Here is a 21778-nt window from a genome sequence, read left to right as displayed (position 1 = left end):
AACCGGAAAAACCGGACCTGGACCCGATAAGTCTCATCTGGTCCGGTCCACGGTCCATAATATTCTCGAAAACCGATACGGTCCAAATGCCCACCACTAGTTTGTCAAATTTGATAAATAGTATTTATAAGGATTTTCAAATTTTGCAGTTTTGATCTTTAATTTATTACGGTTTGGCACTAGAACTTATTGACTTAAATAAAAAGTTTTAGATAAGTTACTTGCTCTTTATTTATTGACTTATTTAAGGAGTTTTTGATAAGTTATTTCCTAATTAAACATATTAGCACCATTTGCCAAATACTAAAAAATAATTTATCTGTTTATTACATTTTGCTACTAGATAATCTCAACCAAATACTTTTTTTTAAACTTCGTTTTAACACCGAATAAATTAATAAGCAATTTTACTAAACAACATAAGTTTTTTTAAATAAGCAAAGGTTATTGCCATAAACGTCCCTAAGTTGGTCGTGAGAGGCTTTTGTCCCTACAACGATTTTCGGTGTGATAATGCCTAACATTTGAGGTGTTTTTTGTCAAATATGTCATTTAACAGGTTAGTGGTCTTGTGGCTATAGACCAAGATGCAAACTCCTGCGTCGTGACCCACCCCCACCGCTGCCCCTGATTGTTCATCATTATAATCTCCTTCACCTCTCTACTCTCTAAAACGTGAATCATAGCAAAAAAGATAAAAGTTATGGTTTAGGTTTCATTCCTGTTTAATTTCAGGTTTATGCACTTGCATTTGAGTTTGTGCATTTGTGTTGCTAGGGTTCTAATTTCATCCATGATTTCAGAGTTTAATTTATGGTCATGATATTTGAGTTTAAGCACACATTGCAACGATCTAGGCACTGAGTTTAGATCTAGGCAAGAAGAGGAGGTGGTGGTGGACGATGCTAGTGTAGATATGGCGGCAGTGGTGGATTTCAATAATGGTGGCGATGGTGTTTGATGGTGATGGTAATACATATCACAACATGCACAACGGTGGTGGTGGTTTCTGGGTTATGAAGGAACCAACTTGATATTCCTTGAGGCTAAATGGAGAGTGTCACCAGGAAACCGGTTAATGGCCTGCTAAATGACATATTTGACAAAACACCCTAACTGTTAAGCATCACCACAAATAAAATCGTTGTAGAGACAAAATTGTCATACTGTGACAAACTTAACCCATTAAGCAAATCCCAAACACCCCCTCAAGTCTTGTCAAATAGAGGTGGGGGTTTTGGTTTCTTCAACTTGGGCCAACCTCGGATTTCTAAAACATACATGAGCTAGCCAAGCCGGAGTTCCAAAATTTAAGGCTTGAAACGAGCTTGGCTAGGCTCGTATAAACCCCTAGCTAGGTGACTACACTAGTTATTTTTATGTATTTTTATCTATCATAAAATTTTAAGATATAGAAATTCAAGAGTCATGACAAAGCACATATAGGGTCATAGGTGTGTTACTATTTAGTATTTAGTCATCGACAATGAACTCTAGAGAAGTTTTATCAAGTGGCTAGATATAAAGATCTACAAAACTGGAAATAGTATACGAGTGGGATGTGTGTGGTTAGAAATTCAAAACCCCTATTAATTGATTACACAACACAACTGTACTACAGCTTATAATAACTAATGCTAATTAATCATACAAAAGAATCGATACCTAGGACACTGCAAGAAACTGAAACTGAAACCGGAGTTGAAACGAAGGAGCGGAGGTCAATATCCGATACACCAATCGGATCCATTGATCTCGTCAGCTCATCTGTCGAGAACGGTATACTGCATGCATATCATATCCCATCACAATCTTTAAGTCAGCAAGAACAGCTTATTGCAAGGGCAATGTTGGAACAATTTAATTGAAAGAACGGAGGAATTAAGGGTATTACTATTAGTAAAAATTTATTCTGATAAACATGATAAAATATAACCTTGAATCATCATCAAGCAAGAAGGAGTTATTGGCGATGGCATTATTGGAATCTTGGGTCATTAGGATCCTCATGTTAGAAATAACCTGTCAGCCACTGATCACTGTTAGATATATAATATATATATTTAAGTTAGTTTATTATAAAATGATGGATATTGAGAGTTACTTCAGGCGAAAGGCTATGCGTGCCATTTTTGTCATCCCAATACATTGTACTGATTCTGTATAGCTGTTGTATACTAAGCATCTGCACATGCAGGTGAGGTGTCATAAGTAACACTTGAAGATGGATGCAATTATTGTGTTTACTAATTAAAATCTCAAAGACTTACAGGACACAGATCATAACTTATTTCATGCAGCGTCCTCTTTGGCTTTTGCTGGGTAACCTAAAAAGACCAACATCACCACTTACTTTGAATACCGCAGTTTCTTTTGTTGAATAATCATATTATGTATGTATATACATAATACATGATTATTAAGCAATAATATATATATATATATATATATATATATATATATATATATATATATATATATGCATACCAGGAATGCAATAGCTTGTCGTATGTGCTTCAGCTCATCCCAAGCCGATCCAGCATACTGCGTCGTTAAAGTCAAGGGAAAGAATATGTATATATGATTTTATGAATATTATATTACCTCGTCAGTTGCCTTGAGGCACCAGAGTTCCAATATAGCCAATCCTGATCTTACGTATTCTCCATTACTATAAGAGCAGCATTCGCGTCTCAGTAGAAGGCTGCAGCAGCCAAGGACAAATTAGAGAATTAAAATTAAAATTCAAAACTGTCAGCTTGCTGTGTTGTAAGTTGAGACCTGTTGAATAACTGGACGTTGATGAAAGCAAATATCTGTGTGAACACTTGGCGAATCAAAAACGAAGGTACCTACACATTAAAGATTGATGGAAATGAAATCAAGCAAGGTTTTGGCAGGGTAGTTAACAAAGATAAATGCATAATAAACTGACAAAATTAGCCTTCAATGTGTTTAGCAAGCATCCAATTTTTGTGACGATTCCTTGCCACTGAGCAAGCAAAATCTCATGAGAAGCAGCATTTGCTAGTGCACGAGCTGCCCCCTTTGACAAGTTTGCTTTGGAAATTCTTGGTGCCTACATTCACACATCATATATATATATAACTTATAACAAATACCAGATAAGATACATATATTAGCAGTGTTTGGTAGTCTAGGACCGGATCAGATCTGATTGAGTCAGCATGGGTTGTGTGTGTCTAGGACAGACTGAATCAGAGGCCTCTAATTGTGGTATCAAACCGTCTGAACAAGTTAAGAGGCATATCCCTTAAGTAAGTAAATTAAAAAGAGTGGGGGGTATAATAAATAAATAGTACCTGAATGCACAAGCCAAGTAATGGAGATATTTCTCTTTTTAAATTATCGCGTATCAAGCCGTATGTTTTTTCAACATATGCTGTCAGTTGCTGCTTGAAAAGCAAAGCAGGGTATTTGGGTTCAAGCTGGCTTCCGCCAGGTGAGCTATCACCAATATCGTTTATAGAAATTGCTACACCATGAGGACTTCCACTTCCACTTCCACGAAAGCTCTGTCAACCAACCAACAAATTTCATTCATATACATTTTTTTTTAATTTTAAAATATATACCTTACCTGATTCCTTTTTACTAGTAGAGGACCTGATCTTGGGCGTCGATGATGTGGCTGATCCCCACTAGCTTTGAGTGTATGCTGTAACAGCAGCAGCAGTGTTGATGCATTGGATAACCAATAAGCTAAAACATCACTGTTGTCTTGTGCCTTCATTTTCAAAAAAAATCAAAGCTAGGTTATAACACAAGTACTATAAATACCTCAATGGCTGAATCAATGATACTACCTACCTCAATGGATCGGCCTATGGCTTGGATTATGCGATCAAAAATGGTGGTTTTTTCAGCTTCAAAGGATCGCCATTTCCTTAGACATTTGTATATGATGCAAGCAGCAATGGGTCTGCCATTGGGAAATCCCATCCGTTGTGCAATGCATCGATTCACCAGATCCTGGCATTCCTGTTTCTGATCATCACCACACTTCTTTACTCCCTCCTCTACATCCGAGTTTTCTCTTGAGTGTGTTGCACTTGCACAGCTATGTCGATCCTGTTACAATTTTATTACAATCTAATTCTACTTGTGTTCATGAAAAACAACAAGGAGCAATACCTTAAAGGACCTTGAGTGTCCTTCCTGGAGTTTCTTAATCTGTGGCAGTGGTGATGCTGATGCTGAACCCGGCTGCTGCTGATGAAGACCTGGATTATGTGACTCAATGTCAGCCAGCTTCTCCTCCAGCCTAATTGCACAAACACAACAATTCATAAACCACACATCACAAAAACAGTTTGCTATAAATAAAGCATATGAACAACTTTTGTATCTATGCAAGCTACTCATTTGTTACTAATAATATATCATTTTTCAATACATGCAAAATTATCAAAAACCAGGATATGTTTACTCTAAAAGCATATAAAATGTATTTTGATCATGCTTTCCATCATCTCTATGACTATAAGCATGGAGTGATATCCTTCCATGCAATTTGCCCTAATGTATGTGTCTGCATAAGGAGAGTATTATATACCAATAGAACTAGAGGTTGGTTGCACTTGCACTTATCATTTATATATGATTCTAGCACTAAATTAACTCAAACTGGACCTATTTTTGTTTTAAAGTTAGAACTGGCCTGATATTCTGGATTTGGTTAGAAAGAAGTTTATCCAGGGTCATAACTCTAACTAGAGAATTTTTCTTACTATGAAAGATTTTGCAGCAATGATACCTATCCAAAGATTCCTGAAGTTGAAGCACTCTTCTTTCAGTTTCTTCTAACTGCATCCGCTTATACTCACTTGATTCCAGAGCTTCAGTACACTTCCTATCAGATTCATCTGCCCTTTGTCTTTCCCACTCTGATAAAGCCTGCATGGCATAAGTACATAAGAACTACTAGTATGCAGTAGCAATGAGAGAGAGAATTTCTAGGAAACCAAGAGTACCTTCAAGTTTTTAACTTCTGAAGTCAAACTAGCAATCTTTTGTGTGTCTTCTACACGAACTGGAATTTCTTTGACAACTGAGGATGCTTCTTCAATTGCTTTCCGTGCAGACTCCCGTTCCTTAACAAGCAATGCATTTGTTTCATCAATTTTATTCTGCATAGCTTGCATGGAGTTTTGCAAATTCAGAACTTCCTCATCTTTTGCTGCTTTTACTTCTTCGATTGCTTTCTGTGCAGACTCACGTTCCTTGACAAGAAACACATTTGTTTCATCGAGTTTACTCTGCATAGCTTGCAGGGAGTTCTGCAAATTCAGAATTTCCTCATCTTTTGCTTCTTTTGTTTCTTGAATTGCTTTCTGTGTAGAATCGCGTTCCTTGAGAAGCAATGCATTTGTTTCTTCGAATTTATTCTGAATGGATTTCAGGGAGTTCTGTAATTCCAGAATTTCCTGAACTTTTTCCTTTTTGGCTTCTTCAATTGCTCTCTCTACAGACACACGTTCCTGAACAAGCAATTCATTGGTTTCATCAAATTTACTCTGCATGGCTTGCAAGGAGTTTTGCAATTTCAAAATTTCCTCATCTTTTGCTTCTTTGGCTTCTTGAATTGCTTTCTGGGCAGAATCACGTTCCTGGGAAAGCAATGCATTTGTTTCATCAGCTTTATTCTGCATGGCTTGCAGGGAGTTCTGTAATTTCAAAAGTTCCTGATCTTTTTCTTGAATTGCTTTCTGTGTAGACTCTCGTTCCTTGACAAGTAATGAATTTGCTTCATCAACGTCTTTTTGCATGGCTTTCAGGGAGTTCTTCACTTTGAGAATTTCCCGATCTTTTGCTTCTTCCAACTCAATCTGCACCATACAGTGCTCTATTTTGTCAGATTCAATTATACAAGTTTTTTTTATATTCGATAGAGCAATCATAAATACAACCCACCCACACTAATGGCAACAGGAATGTTGTTTTAAACTGTCAGTAAGAAAAAAGACACATTATCTTTCAAATAGACTAATATTACCTTCAAGCATTTTTCTGACTCTAAACGTGACGTGAGCTCTTCCACTTGTTTTTCAAGATTATCCTTCACTAGTTGGAGTGCACTAGCTTCCTTTGCCGCCTGTATATGTTTAAAATTTATATATATATATATATATATATATATATATATATAGAGAGAGAGAGAGAGAGAGAGAGAACAATAATATAGATATAGATTGATCAGATCCCGTTAAAAACTGCAATTAGCAAAACTTAGCTATTCTTTTATATAAAGCACATGCAACAAGAAACAAACCATCTTTCGTTTGCGAAGCTCTTTCCTAGCAATTCTCCCCTTCCACCTACATTGTGTAACAACTGCTGCACTTATCAGTTTCTTATAGTATGAAGAATCTCTATAACCACGCCAGTGGGCCTACAATCATAAATTCTTATTAGAAAGTATGATAAAGGTTTAGATCTATAACCAATGTGAGGAAACAAGGGCCTGACTTGTAAACGAGTTGCTGCCTTGCTTTGTTTTCTGAATCTGAGATGTTTACTAGCAACCATTGAACGCAGACGTGCTTGGAAGAGGACAACTGACAGCTTTAGTTTGTTATAGGTCTTCATTGACAGGTGTCGCCTGTAGAACGTCTGTATTTTAAGCGTAGCAGCATTGTTTTTCATGTGTTGATACACGTTACATGCAAGCTTTCCTAGTGGACATAACATAACACCACAATGAGAGTTGGTCATTGGGATGAGAAGTTATATAATATAATATATATACAGCTGAGCATAGATGAAAAGTAAGGAAATACTTCTGCAAAATGACTGCCAGACAATAGCAGACTGTCTCAAAGCAAGAAAATACTTCCTAGCAATGTAAGTTTTTATCTGTCTTTGTATAATCTTGGCTGTGCTGCTAAGCTTCTGTGCTTTTCGTGCATCTAATTCAGCCATCTGACCAGCTCTAAGAAAAACTTTGGTTTTCCCTATCTGCAAAATTATTGAGATTTCACTTAGTTCATACAAATGTTAACAACAGTTGACTGAATGCTAAAAGAAATCTTGCATTCAGAAGAAAAAGGAACTTTTGGTACCTGATATCCCTGAAGCCCTGATTTGGCCAGGATCTTTTTGCAGGCAACCTTCGGATCATAACTGTAGAGAAATAACTCAAGTTATGAGACCATTTATCAGTTTTTAAACGATGTGTGGTGTTAAAATGTCTTTACTTACTTCTCACTTTTAACCTCGGGAGCAAGAATGCTGAATCTGGTAACAAAATCAGAAAAACTCTTGCGAGTAGGATAGCCAGCACAGCTGATGCGAATTGCTTCTAGAACCCCCTTAGTAATAAGAAAAGAAAAATTATTACATGTTTAATGAATTTACTATTAAAGCTTAAAATATATCTATTTCAAATCTGATTAGTGCTCACCCCACAACGTAATTGTTGCATAATGTTGACATTCTCAAAGATGCCAGGCTTAAGAAAATTATTTGGCTTCACACATCTGATATAGTGGGGTTCTGTGCAATTCAATGTTTCCATCAACTGCTGAAGTTGTAACTGCATGCATTAACAAAAAGATCATATCAACTTATGACCAACATAACATGACATTAAGGAATTTTTTTAAAGATAAAAAATACCTTGAAGCGAGAACCAATTGATGAGAACTTAGAAGATTTGTTTGATGATTTGGTTGTCTCCTCAGCCAATGGAGGGAAAAGGCCTGATATAAAAAGGCACTTGGAAGCAGTCAACATATCTTGATGTTCCGGAACAACATAATCTTTGTTTTTGTCTAGAAACTGCTCAGATTGATATTGAACCTGAATACAAACAGAAAACAGATATAATTAAAAATAAGAGGCCTTGAAATGTAGAAAGAGAGTACCAGATCTATTCAAATCACCTCTCCTGCATAGTGAGCAATGGTGAAACCAGTGCGAGACAGTTTTGGTTTGAAAAACCGTTGATGAGATTTGAATGTCTGATAAAGCTTCTGTGAGAATGTTTCGTGAGTCGACTTGGGAAACATACTGGAAACAGAAGAAGTATGTCATCAGCTAACAAGCAGCGATTTCAAAAGCACATATAAGCTGAAGAACACTACATACCAGGCCTCATCAAGTAGTGCAATAATCCCACCAGGTTTCTGCAATCATAATTTAAACATTAATCCAATGTTGAAGCCATCATATCATGATGGAATGCACTCTCAAATTATATGAAATACCTTTTCAATAAGATCTAGAACATCCTTATTATCTATAAACTCTATGTAGCTCCAGTCAATTGCTTCTTTGGTATATTCTTCTTGCTCGGTCTTGAATACATGCTGTATGGAAGTACAAAAGAAAAAACCCAATCATGGATTCAGCAGAACTGTCAATCATTAAGTCAGAAATACCAAAAGTCAAACCTGGTTGAAATGTTGTTGCAGCTTCTCATTAGTGTAATTAATACAAAATTGTTCAAAACTGCACAATCCAAACAGAGTTACTAATGAATCAAGTCGCCAAACAAGGCGTTCCATTGATGATTATTTCAGCACATAAGATTACCTATTAGATTTAAAGCTCTCAAAACCATATATGTCAAGAACCCCAATCAGATATCTTGAATTTGGATCTTGCCCAATTGACACATTAATTTTTTCCACTAACCTGCAGATATGAATAACCATGAACCTTTAAGACTGCTATAGTAAATATAGTATCTAATCGTATTTATTGACTGCCATCTTGTATTTAGGCTGAAATTACCAGTCAAATAAGCGGGAATATAAGGTCTTTGCTAGACCATCTCTACTAACAGATGCACCCTCAGGATTAAGACTTCTCTTGATAACTTCTTCAGGGGTAACCATCACACGCTTCAGCAGTGCATCTTCCATTTCATTAAAATCACACCTAACAATCATTAACAGATATATTATTTAGTGATGCACACACATCAAATTAATTGAATCTGAACACAAAGGAGAAAACACACATTAGCAACTCTGATGTGGTCTGAAGATGGAATTTGGATTTGTCGTCTTTGAGGACGGAGGAATCAACCTCTTTCCCTTTTGAAAATTCAACATTTCCAAGATGGAGAATTGAAGCCAGAACTCTGAAAATTGCATCCTGGAGTAGGTGAGCATGTTATAGCAGTTCTGTGACTTGTATTATCATTTATCAAGAAAGCAAATTAGCATTATATGAAGATACTATAACCTGTTCCTTTTCATTCATTCCAACAACTGCCATGGCTCTCCTTGTGGCAAGATAATCACGGGCATCGCTTACATCATCAAGCTCATAGCACTTTGATTGATTCAGATACCGATATGACTTAGGGTCTCCCAGTTTATATTTCTTAATCTCCTGAATGAAATATGTTGTTAGAAACTAGTGTTACGATTTTATAAAAATCCAAAGCCTTGGTCAAGGAAATGTGATAATTGTAACTAATGCATGTAAAAGTAAAACAACCTCTGGAGGTGCTGCACAGAGAAGATAGAAACAGTGATAGTTGCGTTCAGGATCTGAAATTTGGCAAACACGAGATCTTTCTAGAAGGTATGTGCGGATGGCTGCTCCAGATATTCGCCCTTGGTTATCAAACTGAATCTCAACAAATTTACCAAAACGACTGCATTTACAAATATATCAGGATTTTTCAGAGCCTATGCAATTATTATTAACTCATATCATACAATAACTTTATAATGTGATCAACACCTGGAGTTGTTATTTCTAACAGTTTTTGCATTCCCAAATGCTTCCAGAACTGGATTCGACTGCATTTATAACAACATATAGTTAAGAGGAACATAGAGCAAAAAAACTAATATATAAAAGCCATGGTATCAAGTTTCTTACTTCAAGAATTTGCTGTTCAACAGTTCTTCCTTCAGTGCCTTTACGACCACCCAAAAAGGCAAGATATTGCATAAGCATTTTAGTAGTCTCAGTTTTACCTGCACCACTTTCACCACTGACCAAGATCGAGTTGCTTTTTCCTTCATTAACCATTGCCCTGATAGATACATTATAGAATAAAGAATGTTAATCCTGTGTACAAGAAGTATATATGTAGAAGTAGAATAGAAAAGAAAAAGAAGAGGTGGGGAGAGGAGAGGAGATAACCTAAAAGCAGAATCTGCAATTGCAAAAACATGAGGATCTAGCTCCCCAAATGCTGCTCCTTTGTAGCGTTGCATCATTTTATCATCATACAAGAGGGGCAATCTTTTAAATGGGTTAACAGCGATAAGGATGTTGCCAGTATATGTCTGCCATATGTCAGAATACGATATAATATTATGACACAGCCCCCCATAGCTGCAGTATAGTTCATGGTTTTCTCTCACCAGATTGAACAAAAATAAAAATTAAAAATTAAAATAAAATGGAAGTTGGGTATCTAATCTTTCTTACATATATTTCATTCAGCTGATATCTGGTAGCTAAATTTTGCAACACTCCAGGCTCATGCAAATAAGAAAGCTTAGTCATGTCATCAACTCCACCAGCAGTAGCTTCCACATCTTTGGAATATATTTTCGATAAATTCGCAACAACCTTCAATGGCAAATTCCATTATCCATCTTTGTTTACCAGAAAAAATAGGGAATTTAAAACTGAAAATCAACCAACTTACTTTCTTCCCATCAGTAGTTTGGATCTCAACTTCCTCTCCATTTATTTTTAACACCTCTCCATCTATCCAAGCAACTGATGGGTCTTCAACCCATACTTCGGAACCTACGATAATATTTGTCGTAGCACCCTGCATAAAAATGCAGCAAGTTCATAATATGCATACAAGTTTTGCATGTTGCACTCATTAATTATTGCAAGATACTGTGTATAAGTATAACAATCATCCATCAAGTGTATTTCCCCCTATCTCTCAACACAGAGAGCCTGGCTAATTGTAATTAGGTGTCTCTAACCTTGACTCACACAAAGTGCATCCACATTAACATTCCATCCAGCTTTTAAAAATAAAAATTTGAGTCCCCATATTGGACTAATTCTTCTAGCTGATGTTATTTATCTTGGAATAGCTTGAATTTGCAAAACCATATTTTATAATATTACATCTGCTTGAAGTAGTACACTTCACATTAGAATAAAATGAACAAAAAGACTAACTTACCATGTGTGACTATGGGCAACCCCCTTTTGGTTTTGAAAAGGTTGAATCCAGTGTAATCTATAACTATAATACATGAAGTAGAGGCCAATAGAGAATCACACAGTTTAATTTACCCTAAAGTAAACCACAATTCTTAACCTGTGAGTTAATTAAGGGTTGGATAGCCAAAAAAAAAACAGGAAGCTCTAAGTATCATTTGTATACAAGTATAATAGTTGATATATGCACACACATAAACATTGTAACCTTAAAACAGTTTATCAGAAGCATTCATACCATCTGTATATCAAAATTTAAGTTGGATTAGTTCAAACTCCTCCATCAAGATTCCATCATCCCCGTCCCCTATCTTATATCGGACTCCTTCACCGTAAGAAAGTGAGTGCAGTAACTCATTCATGACGTCGTAACAAATCCCTAAGAATGTCAATACCACAAAAAGTCAACAAAAAGACTAACTTACCATGTGTTATGTGACTATGTCAAGTGTACTACTTCAGGGTATTTACAACATGTATTATGTATATTACCTTTCTTTAATTATAATTGCTAATGAGGTAAAACACAAGTATAGAACATGTGATCTACAGCCAACAAGTTTATGATCCAATATATTATGAAGATCCAAATATATTATTATGATCCAATAAATTATTAATATCCGAAAATAATATGATTCAAAAGTATATAATGCTCCAACTCCAAAAACATGATCCAATTCTAACAATTTTATGATTCAGCGTTTCTAAGTTTTTTAGTATCTCTTCGACAGCCACACCATTTTTTATTTTCCAAAAGCATGTTATTCTCAGCTTGTTAATTTCATTCGTTAAATGTAGAAAATAGATGACATAGATAATTACAAGTGTGAAATTATGATTGCTAATGACTAATGAGATAAAACATATATAGCGTTGTAAGATCATAATCCTTAATGGCTGATAATATAGCTATAGAAAATTATATTAACATCTGTTATTCACCCTAGCTACATACACAACCGAACATTAAAACTAAAAAATATAATAGAACAAAAATTAGAAAATCAAACCATTAAACTATATAAAGATTCTTAATAATATGAACATATATACTAAAATTGATGAACATCATAAACTTAAAATTTTGCACAATTTCACGACCAAACTAATCACATTAAATTCGACTAAAATAGTTCAATACATATCGATGGAAGGCAAACGGGCAACAATTTCACGAACCCTAAATTCATAATAAAAAAGGGGAGATTTTGATCCGCCAAAATTCCTAATATTTAAACAGCAAAAGATTTCAATGTAATTCATGCGCATATTGCATACAATCTAACAAACAAAAAGTGTTAATCACATCTCACCTTCATCGGGAAGCATATTAGGTATCCCTTATTAACAGGGAACTGGATTTCGGTCTATAAAAAACAACAAGTATGCATCCTTGAGATGAAGCCCAAAGAATGTGTGGTGGAATTTCGCTAAAATCTCATCGGAATTGAGCATCGAGATCCAAAGGAAAACCACGTCGGCAGCTCCACGAAGAGGTGAAAACCCTAATTTCTTTTCTGTAGATTCATCAAATACTGTTGCTGGATAATTTTGGAAATAGGGAAAGGGGAAGGATTTTAGTGACTTATAAAAGGTGGTGCGATAGATCAAGAGAGATTAGACCGTTTATGAGTCGACAATGGTGTAAACAGACAAACCAGTGACGTTAGTTTATTATATTATATATATATATATATATATATATATATATATATATATATATATATATATATATATATATATATATTATATAAGGGACTCTAAAGTTTACCCATTTTAAGTTTTGGCCACATTTATTTAAGGGTTTGACAGTTTCATCCTTCAGCTATTGATTTTTGTCACTACCGCCTCATACGCATATTTATCTTTTTTTGAAGAACAAGCTTACGATTGCAGAGCATAGTCACCGCCTCCACCTCCTACCTTCCTCTTCGTTCTTGTCGATGCTTCCACCTCCTACCTTCCTCTTCGTTCTTGTCGATGCTTCCACCTCCTACCTCCCTTCAGCATCGTCTTCCTCCTCTGCCTAATCACTATCAGTGTCTCCGGAAGGCAGGAATGACCACCAGCTTCCGATGGAGGTAAGAGGATTTTGTCGATGTTTTTTTTCACAGTTTTTCAAATTTTGCCGTTTCATTCTAAAAATTAGAGTTTTTGACACGCAAATGAAAGTGTTGTATTGACAATCGGTACATTTCACATGATATCTTTAATTTTCGTTTGCTTTTCATCAACTAATTTATGGATTTCATGGGGATGCGATCATCAACTCTAGGAAGAAAAAGGAGCGTTGATACGATTTGCGTCAGGTCAATTCATTATGTATTTTCTCAAATAGCTTCGTTGATGATTTTTTAATTTCAATTTTCAGGTTAATTGATTCTGCTGGCAATCTTTAATTTCATTGATTTTTTTGTTTATTGATTTTTGATTTATGATTAGGGGCGCTTTTGGTTCTAAAGAAATCACACTGTTGTAACTTCACGGGTTGGATGATGAATTGGATAATCTTTATGGCCCAACTTTTTCTTTCCGTTCTCTTTCTCCTTCTCCATTTCTGATTTTATTTCTTCTTTTGCTTCAGTCTCTTCCTTATTACATTATATTTCTTTTGGTTTGACTTAATCTAGGGGCCATGGACATAGATTTTCCAATGGAGGTTAGTCCAACTGAGGAGAATGTTGAAGTATTAATGCAATAATTGAAAGATGTGATGGCATACAATTGACATGAACTTGAAGTAGCGTGTGGACATTATTGATTCCTCATCAGATAGTTTGGTTTACAAAGGGACCATGAAAGGTGGGCCCGAAATCGCGGTGATATCACTTTGCATCAAAGAAGAGCGTTGGACTGGCTATCTTGAGCTCTACTATCAGAGAGAGGTAACAAGAACCAAATATCCTTTATAGAGATGGAAAAATAGGTTGAACAGTTTGTTGCCTATTTTTTGAAAGTTGTAGATGCTTAACGTATTAGATATGATCAACAGAACTATACCTTTATTATAATCAACTAAGAATTTTAGAGGCAATTTGCATGAATAGCAATGTACTTTATTCGTTTTGCCAATATAGGCAATGCACTTGAACTTTTACCCATAATAACAATGTGATTACATTTTCACAACCATAAAAGCAACATGCTTATATCTTTTTAATGATAATAGTAATGTGTAAACTTTAATAGCAACATACTTACATTCTTTTATACACAAGAGCAACATACTTACATTCCTTACCGATAACACTGCTATTATGGATAAAAAATAAAGTTTATTGGCCATATTGGTAAGGAGAGTATAGTTTCTTAACTTTTTCCCGTTTGATTGTTGGAAATAAAGTAAATCCAAAATAGAATCATTTTGTGTAAATAGATAAGAGTTGTCACCTTTAATCTCTTTTTATCCTGAATCTTTATCTCATTCGTTTTTGGTTAAATTCTTGGAAATTATTCAGGTGGCGGATTTAGCAACACTGCAGTCCTCTGCTCAGGAGAATACGAGCTGGTAACAAGTCTCCACCAATCATTCGCTTCGGACCTCAAAAGGTTCAGAGCGCACCTGACCTTCTGGTCAGCTGGGCAAGAGCAAGTGAAGAAGCACCCCTCAATGTCAGACAGCCACCTTATGGTTGTGATCGGATCCTTAACTCTGTCGAATGTTGTGGGTTTCGTATTGTCGAAGTCCCGATACTGGAAGACCCTCCCACCACCAACCCCAGCAGTGGCAACAGCTTCGGTAGTTGCAGCAGTAGTAACCTCAGATGTTGGGTTTTAGTTCAATAAAATAGTTTCAAAAACTACAAAAATTGGCAAACGGAAGACTTTAAATTTAGAACATAACATAAACATTTTATACCCACCTTGGGGCCTCGGTTTTTGCCCTTAGCTTTCCCTTTGTGAGGTCCCTTGCTTTTGCTCTTGGAAGTTTGACCAGCTTCCACCATATGAACCTTAGAAGATTCAACTTCACTGCCTTTTTTCAAGGCCATTCGATTGTCTTCTTCAATGCGAAGACGCACCACCAGTTCCTCCACATACATCTCCTTTCGCTTATGCTTAAGGTAATTTTTGAAGTCTATCCAACCAGGAGGAAGCTTTTCAACCATTGATGCAACTTGGAATGACTCATTAAGATCCATCCCTTCTGCATTGTTATCATGTATGATGACCTGAAGGTCTTGGACTTGACTCATAACAAATTTTGAGTCAACCATTTTGTATTCCAAGAACTTAGCAACAACATGCTTCTTAGTTCCAGCATCTTCTGTCTTATACTTCCTTTCCAAAGACTCTCATAGTTCCTTAGCAGTTGCAACTTTAGAATAAACATTGTAAGGTGCATCAGTTAGCCTATTCAACACATAGTTGCGACACAGAAATTCTGAATGCTTCCATGCATCCACTGCATTCATAGATTGAGCATCAGTCTTCCCCTCAACAATTACAGGAGCAGTTTCTGTTAGGAACCGAGCCAGGTTCAAGGTGGTCAAGTAGAATAGCATCTTCTGCTGCCACCTCTTGAAGTTCAGACCAGAAAATTTTTCAGGTCTCTCAGCATGATTAGTCATGATGTTTGGAACTGGTGCATTTGGGTTCACAGCAGGGGTAGCACCAGCAGCAGGAGTTCCAGTAGCAACGGGAGTTCCGGACATTCTGAAAGAGTCGTAACCAATGTTAAATAGATTACAGGAAAAAATCGATACAAAATCGATAAAAGAACAGAAAAACGAAAGGTTTAGAACAAAGAATAAAATCTGTTTAAGTCTGTTGGTGTAAGGACTTCGTTTTTCCTCTTGAACGGGCCTACTGATTATTTATTTTTTGAACGTGGTTGATTCAAGTTACCACTTTCTAGCCCGTTATAATCCAACACCTTGATCTAATTTATTGTTGGTGTAAGGACTTCGTTTTTCCTCTTGAAAGTTTTTTGTAAAGAAAAAGATTAGTAGCAAACGTGGTGGCTGAGGCTCGAGTTGGACTCGATTCCCTTAAACAGATTCGCCGTCTGTTCCCAGGGTACAACAACCTTAACAGTGGTGTACTGCCGGATATTTTACTTGCCTGAAAGAGTCGCCGGAAGCAGGAGTACAGAGAAGGAGGAGAAAGAAGAGTGTTTTCAATCGTGTGTTGAATGAGATGGTAAACTTGAATCATGTAATGGAAACAAATCAATGATTGATTGAGCGTTTAATGCCAATAAATGTCATTAAATAGGGACCAAAACTATCAAGTTTAGCAAAAACGAGGGTAGCGGGAGCCCGAGTTTTTCGGAATGTCGCGCCCATACACAAGTTCGGTGTTTTTGGTCTACGAGTTATCGGTGTTTATACTAAATTATCGTAAGAATTGAAGGATGATCTTACTATCACTATGATATTTTTGTGATCAGCCCTTTATAAAACTCTTCAAAACCTTTCGTTCCATTTATTCTTTTATTAGAAATTTTTATTTTTAAAAGAATTCTTCCTGTAATTAGATTGAAAATGAACCGTTTGAAAACTCGCCAGAAGCAAAGGCGTCAACGTCATGAAGTACCAAACGGCGTAATATATCCAGAAACTTATTCCAACGAATTTTATGACCCAATCAATCCATAGCAGCCGCTGACCTTTGCGCGAAGCTATATTGGCCAAGATTTACGCCACCGCCTCCCGTCAGCCACCGCCGGCCGACCCTCTTTATGCACGTATGCAAATTGCCTTTCGTATTTGTTAAGGTTGCATCTCTAGGTTCGATTCCCCTGTCCGAAGGTTAATTTCTTTCACCCGTAGATACACCTTTGTCCAGACATTCGATTATATTTCTGAATTCTTTACTGTTAATAATCGATGTACATCGTGGATATTTTCATAGAGAGTGTTTCTATTATTTGTGATGCCTCCTCCATTGACATCTTCTTCATTCACTAGCGGTGCAGAATTTCATACAGAAAATCCAACCCTAACCCTAATTCCAGGACTCCCGGACGATTTAGCATCCTTGATTCTTGCTTTTCTTCCGTTCTCTCATCACGGGCGACTCAAATCCATTTGTAAATCATGGAAACAATTTTTCTCATCGAGAACCCTACGCTCAATCCGCCATAAACACATCCCTCTCTTGAAACGCTCTCACATCCTCTGTATCTTCCCTCAAGACCCTTCCATTTCTTCGCCTTACCTATTCGACCCCCAAAATCTCGCCTGGTGTTATCTTCCTCCGATGCCATGTAATCCTCACGTATATGGTCTATGTAATTTCACATCTGTTTCTCATGATTCTCGCCTGTATGTACTTGGTGGGTCCCTTTTTGATACCCGATCATTCCCACTTGACCGCCCATCTCCTTCTTCTGCGGCTTTCCGATATGATTTTGTGACACAAAGTTGGGATTCTCTTCCTCCCATGCTTTCACCCCGTGGGAGCTTTGCCTGTGCGGCAATCCCTAATACTGACCGGATTCTTGTGGCTGGCGGTGGGTCCAGGCACACCATGTTTGGTGCTGCGGGAAGCAGGATGAGATCTGTGGAGATGTATGACATTAGGAGGAATGAATGGGTGGCATTGGATGGATTGCCCAGGTTTCGAGCAGGATGTGTTGGGTTTATGGTGGGGAATGTGGATGAAGAGAAAGAATTTTGGGTTATGGGTGGGTATGGCGAGTCAAGGACAATTTTGGGTGTTTTTCCTGTAGACGAGTACTACAGGGACGCTGTGGTGATGCAGTTGAAAAATGGTGGGGTTGGGAAGTGGAGAGAGCTTGGGGATATGTGGGAAGAAGGAGAGAGGAGGCAGCTTGGAAGAATTGCAATTGTTGAGGATATCAATGGTGGTTCTCCTGGAATTTTCATGCTCGACAAGAATGATATATTCAGGTATCTTGTATCCATTCACACCTTCTACACTAATGTTGTGATTTCAAGTCATATGGATTCTCAATTGCATAATTCCAACATGGTTACAGGTATGACATGACTTCAAACCACTGGTGGAAGGAAACCAGTGTGCCAAAAAGAGCAACAGATGAGTCATCAATGGGGTTCGCCGCTCTAAACAGTGAGCTGCATGTTATGGTCCTTTACAATGGAGCTGATTCAGCAGAGAACCGAAGGTTGAGACGCAATAAAAGGTCAGCATCTATATTCCTCCAAATATACCACCCTCAGAAGAAGATATGGAGAACCCTAATCACCAAGCCACCATTTCAACAACCTTTAGATTTCAAAACTGCAGTTATGTGCACTATTCGACTCTAACTAGACTCCATCACTCCATTCATATCTTTGATGGCTCTAGTGTATGTATTTCTGTTTACTACCATATAAGTTTGTTGTTGTATCACTACTTGTACATTGTACAGCATGTTGTCGAATCAATCATAAAGAAAATGTATGTTTGCTTCATGTTATCATCGTGTGTGTATATACATAAGATTAAGAAAAGTAAATAAGTTTATTAATTATTCAAGTCCTTGACTAATTTCTTTTTCCTAAAACAAACCATTAATGGCGACACAAGGAACACTCATAGAACAGTATTTATCTGAATTCACATTCTTGTAAACCATCTTATTACAACATAAACCAGGTAGAGCTAGTACAAAGTACCACATTTAAAAAAAGAAGTCAACTCAGGGTCAAAACTCACTGAACTCTGTCTCTTACTTGGAGACAGATAGCGTTTAAGTTGCTGCTGTGGTTAATTTTCCTTTCTTTTGTGGAAAGTCGTGTGCACCTTCATGTTCATGTTCATGAGTATGACTAGAAGTACTACTAGCTATGCCTCTGTTATCTTTAGCTGTTAAAAAGGTTGCTGTTCTAACGCCATGTGAGGAGGCTACTTCCCCAAAGCTGAAATCAGGAAAAACTCCACATCCTTGACCTTCCATGCTGGTCCCACTTTCGCTTCGTGGGGCCTGAATCCCACTGCCAATGCCAAGCTGGCTCTGTAACACGTGTTGCTGCTGCTGCTGTATCATTGTAAAGGGTGGTTGCTGAGGGAACACTGTGTGTGATTGAGTCACCATATGGGAATTGGGGACCATCTGTTGCAATTGCTGTTGCTGCATGGATACCATCTTTACCATCTTATTATACATATCATCAACACAAAATAAAAAAGAAACAGTATGTTGATATATATATATATATATATATATATATATATATATAAACCTGGAGTTGAGTAGAAGATGACTTTGGTTGACAGTCGGCTATTGCAGCCAAATACATGAGATTGTGCTGTAGCCTTGTTTGGTTTCTGATAAAAAGAGCATAGTTTTTATCATTCTTTATGTCCATATAATATTGGAGGAAGAATACAATTTAAAAAAAAAAAAAAAAAAAAAAAAAAGTAGACTCACTCTGCACATTCACTGAACTTCCCTGTACTCTGATTTTCCAGAATGTTTAAGATCAGTGTCTTGTTTTCATCCAAATACTGCACAAATCAATTTAAAAACAGCCATTAAGTTAAAAAGTAGCCACTATTGTAACTCATGAGAGAGAGAGAGAGAGAGAGAGAGAGAGAGAGAGACCTGTTGGATATGATCAGTAGTAATAGTGGTGGTGTTGAAGGCAGCTGTGGGTGTGGGGCGGTGCTGCATCTGGTGCATGAGTTGTTGCTGCATGTTTGTATCTCTGTGATGTGATCTTCTGATACAGCTTTTGTTTTTTTAAAGTTATTATCCACCTGATGCTCTGATAGATATAGATAGATAGATAGAGGACCCTTTCTTTCTTTTTTTTTCTTGATGTTCTCTTTCTGGTTATAAAGCTTGAGACTTATAAAAAAAGCACAAGTAAGGGAAAAGGTAAGCGGCATCCTGTGATCTTCTTTAAGGATGACATTTATTTTAATAGTTATCAAAGAAACAGGCGCACCTTTCTCTTGGGATTCTCCCTCACTCTCTTCAATGATACAACAAAGTCTATCTACAAATCCCAAGACTTGTTGTACATAATTTCATATTTATTTTAATTTAACAACGGTAGTTATTATTATGATGGTGAAAGGATGTTCCTGGTTAGGGACAGACGATAGTGGTGGTTTACGTTTCATAACATTCTTTTTAATGAGAGTAAATTTTGGATGGTAATAATGGATGATCATGTCTGTGGGACCGACTGACCAAGAATATAATAGCAGGCAGCAGAGGGGAACCACGTGAACGCATTTGCATTTGCATTGTATGTGTAAGTAAATGCCTTGGCCTTGCAGATGCAATATGGATAGTGTTTTGCTGGGTCGAGGGAGGTACGAGGGGATCTTCACCTCGTAACACGTACTTGCTACGTATGCACTAAATCTTAATGTCTGTCTTTCATTATTTTGTCCACAATCAACATTTTTAATAATTTCAATATATATATATATATATATATATATATATATATATATAGGGATGAGATCGGTTGAGAACTCATAGTTTCCCGATAACTAAAAGTGGAGCGTTGGATCAAAACTAATTCATTAAGGACATGATCGTCATCATACCAATCCAACTTAATTTTTTGTATTATTGCAAATATTAATAAAAAGCTCTCAAATTAACATTATAAAACAAATTTTCGGATTTATTTTATATAAAAAAAATAATTTTCGTTTTTTTTCTAAATTGCAGATTTTTTAACTTTTTTTAGAAAGCATAAATTTTTAAAAATTTTGAAATTTTTTTTCAAAAAAACTGCAATTTTTTTTAAAAAAAATATTGCATTTTTTTTAAAAAAAAAACTTTAATTTTATCAAAAAAACTGAATTTTTTTTCTAAAATACTGCAATTTTTTTCAAAAAAAGTGCAACTTTTTCAAAAAAAAAAAAACTGCAAAATTTTTAAAAAAATATAAATTTTAAAAAATCAGTAAATTTATAAAAAAAAAACTAAAATATTTAAAAAAACTCTATTTTTTTTAACAAAAAAAAAATCAACATTTTAGTTGCATATATGCATATTTTTTTAAAATGAATATATGCATATTTCTTATACTATAATATTCGTAAGTAAATCATAAAAAATCTCATTTTTATTAATCAATCTATAAATATAATAGTACAAGTATTTTATTCGATACAAAATAAAAAATAAAAAATGCTATAAATATTCACATTGTTATCATTTCTTCATATCAAGATTTTCATATTTTCTTCAATTTATCACTTTTCACCTCTTCAATATTTTCCACAAATTCTTCAAAATCTACAAGAAAATTAAAAAATTTGATTAATGCAAGAAAACTCACAAAAATGCACATGTAATTTACATCTGAATTACATGTGATTAATATGTGAATTACATATGAATCGCATATAATTCATATGTGATTCACATTCACTTGTGAATCACATGTAATTCATATACACAAGTAATTCTTATGTGATTCACTTGTGAATCATATGTAATTCATATGTGATTCACTTGTGATTTACACATGTGATTAATATGTGAATTACTTGTGATTTACATGTGAATCACATATAATTCATATGTGATTCACTTGTGAATCACATGTAATTCATATGTGATTCACTTTTGAATCGCATGTGTTATTTACATGTGAATCACATGTAATTGATATGTGATTCACTTGTGATTTACATGTGAATCATATGTGAA

At 35.9% G+C, this 21778-nt stretch overlaps 2 protein-coding genes and 1 pseudogene across 4 annotated transcripts; 1 reads left to right on the top strand and 2 right to left on the bottom strand.

The window, feature by feature from the left end:
* Nucleotides 1–1487: 1487 nt before the first annotated feature.
* Nucleotides 1488–10777, bottom strand: LOC145137333 (myosin-9-like; annotated as a pseudogene). The gene is made up of 36 exons (XR_013720998.1): nucleotides 10643–10777; nucleotides 10420–10563; nucleotides 10129–10274; nucleotides 9862–10018; nucleotides 9721–9779; nucleotides 9472–9631; nucleotides 9214–9363; nucleotides 8987–9123; nucleotides 8758–8904; nucleotides 8557–8658; nucleotides 8415–8472; nucleotides 8229–8330; nucleotides 8110–8147; nucleotides 7905–8031; nucleotides 7639–7821; nucleotides 7424–7555; nucleotides 7222–7331; nucleotides 7083–7143; nucleotides 6801–6978; nucleotides 6490–6695; nucleotides 6293–6412; nucleotides 6017–6115; nucleotides 4995–5849; nucleotides 4778–4917; nucleotides 4156–4285; nucleotides 3832–4092; nucleotides 3602–3748; nucleotides 3324–3536; nucleotides 2936–3079; nucleotides 2782–2852; nucleotides 2605–2704; nucleotides 2488–2544; nucleotides 2271–2327; nucleotides 2105–2185; nucleotides 1937–2022; nucleotides 1488–1784 (listed from the first exon to the last, which is right to left on the bottom strand). The product of XR_013720998.1 is annotated as a myosin-9-like (transcript).
* Nucleotides 10778–16730: 5953 nt separating this feature from the next.
* LOC145137335 (F-box/kelch-repeat protein OR23-like) lies at nucleotides 16731–18569 on the top strand. The gene is made up of 2 exons (XM_079071480.1): nucleotides 16731–18041; nucleotides 18131–18569. Exons 1-2 carry the CDS (start codon nucleotides 17062–17064, stop codon nucleotides 18420–18422), a joined length of 1272 nt encoding a protein of 423 aa, XP_078927606.1. The 5' UTR covers nucleotides 16731–17061; the 3' UTR covers nucleotides 18423–18569.
* A 121-nt stretch (nucleotides 18570–18690) lies between these two features.
* LOC145137336 (GRF-interacting factor 1-like) lies at nucleotides 18691–19983 on the bottom strand. 2 transcript variants are annotated; one of them, XM_079071481.1, is made up of 4 exons: nucleotides 19703–19983; nucleotides 19529–19605; nucleotides 19341–19425; nucleotides 18691–19243 (listed from the first exon to the last, which is right to left on the bottom strand). In XM_079071481.1, exons 1-4 carry the CDS (start codon nucleotides 19793–19795, stop codon nucleotides 18848–18850), a joined length of 651 nt encoding a protein of 216 aa, XP_078927607.1. In that variant the 5' UTR covers nucleotides 19796–19983; the 3' UTR covers nucleotides 18691–18847. The 2 variants fall into 2 exon arrangements, with proteins under 2 accessions (XP_078927607.1, XP_078927608.1); XM_079071482.1 differs by having other exon boundaries at nucleotides 18691–19228; nucleotides 19703–19978.
* Between the last annotated feature and the right edge of the window lie 1795 nt (nucleotides 19984–21778).

The sequence above is a fragment of the Lactuca virosa genome, chromosome 9 (genome assembly GCF_052849685.1).
Source record: "Lactuca virosa cultivar CGN04683 chromosome 9, Lactuca_virosa_CGN04683_v6, whole genome shotgun sequence".
Taxonomy (NCBI): domain Eukaryota; kingdom Viridiplantae; phylum Streptophyta; class Magnoliopsida; order Asterales; family Asteraceae; genus Lactuca; species Lactuca virosa.
Note: the sequence above shows the minus strand (reverse complement) of the source record. Positions and strands in the feature narration are given on the sequence as shown.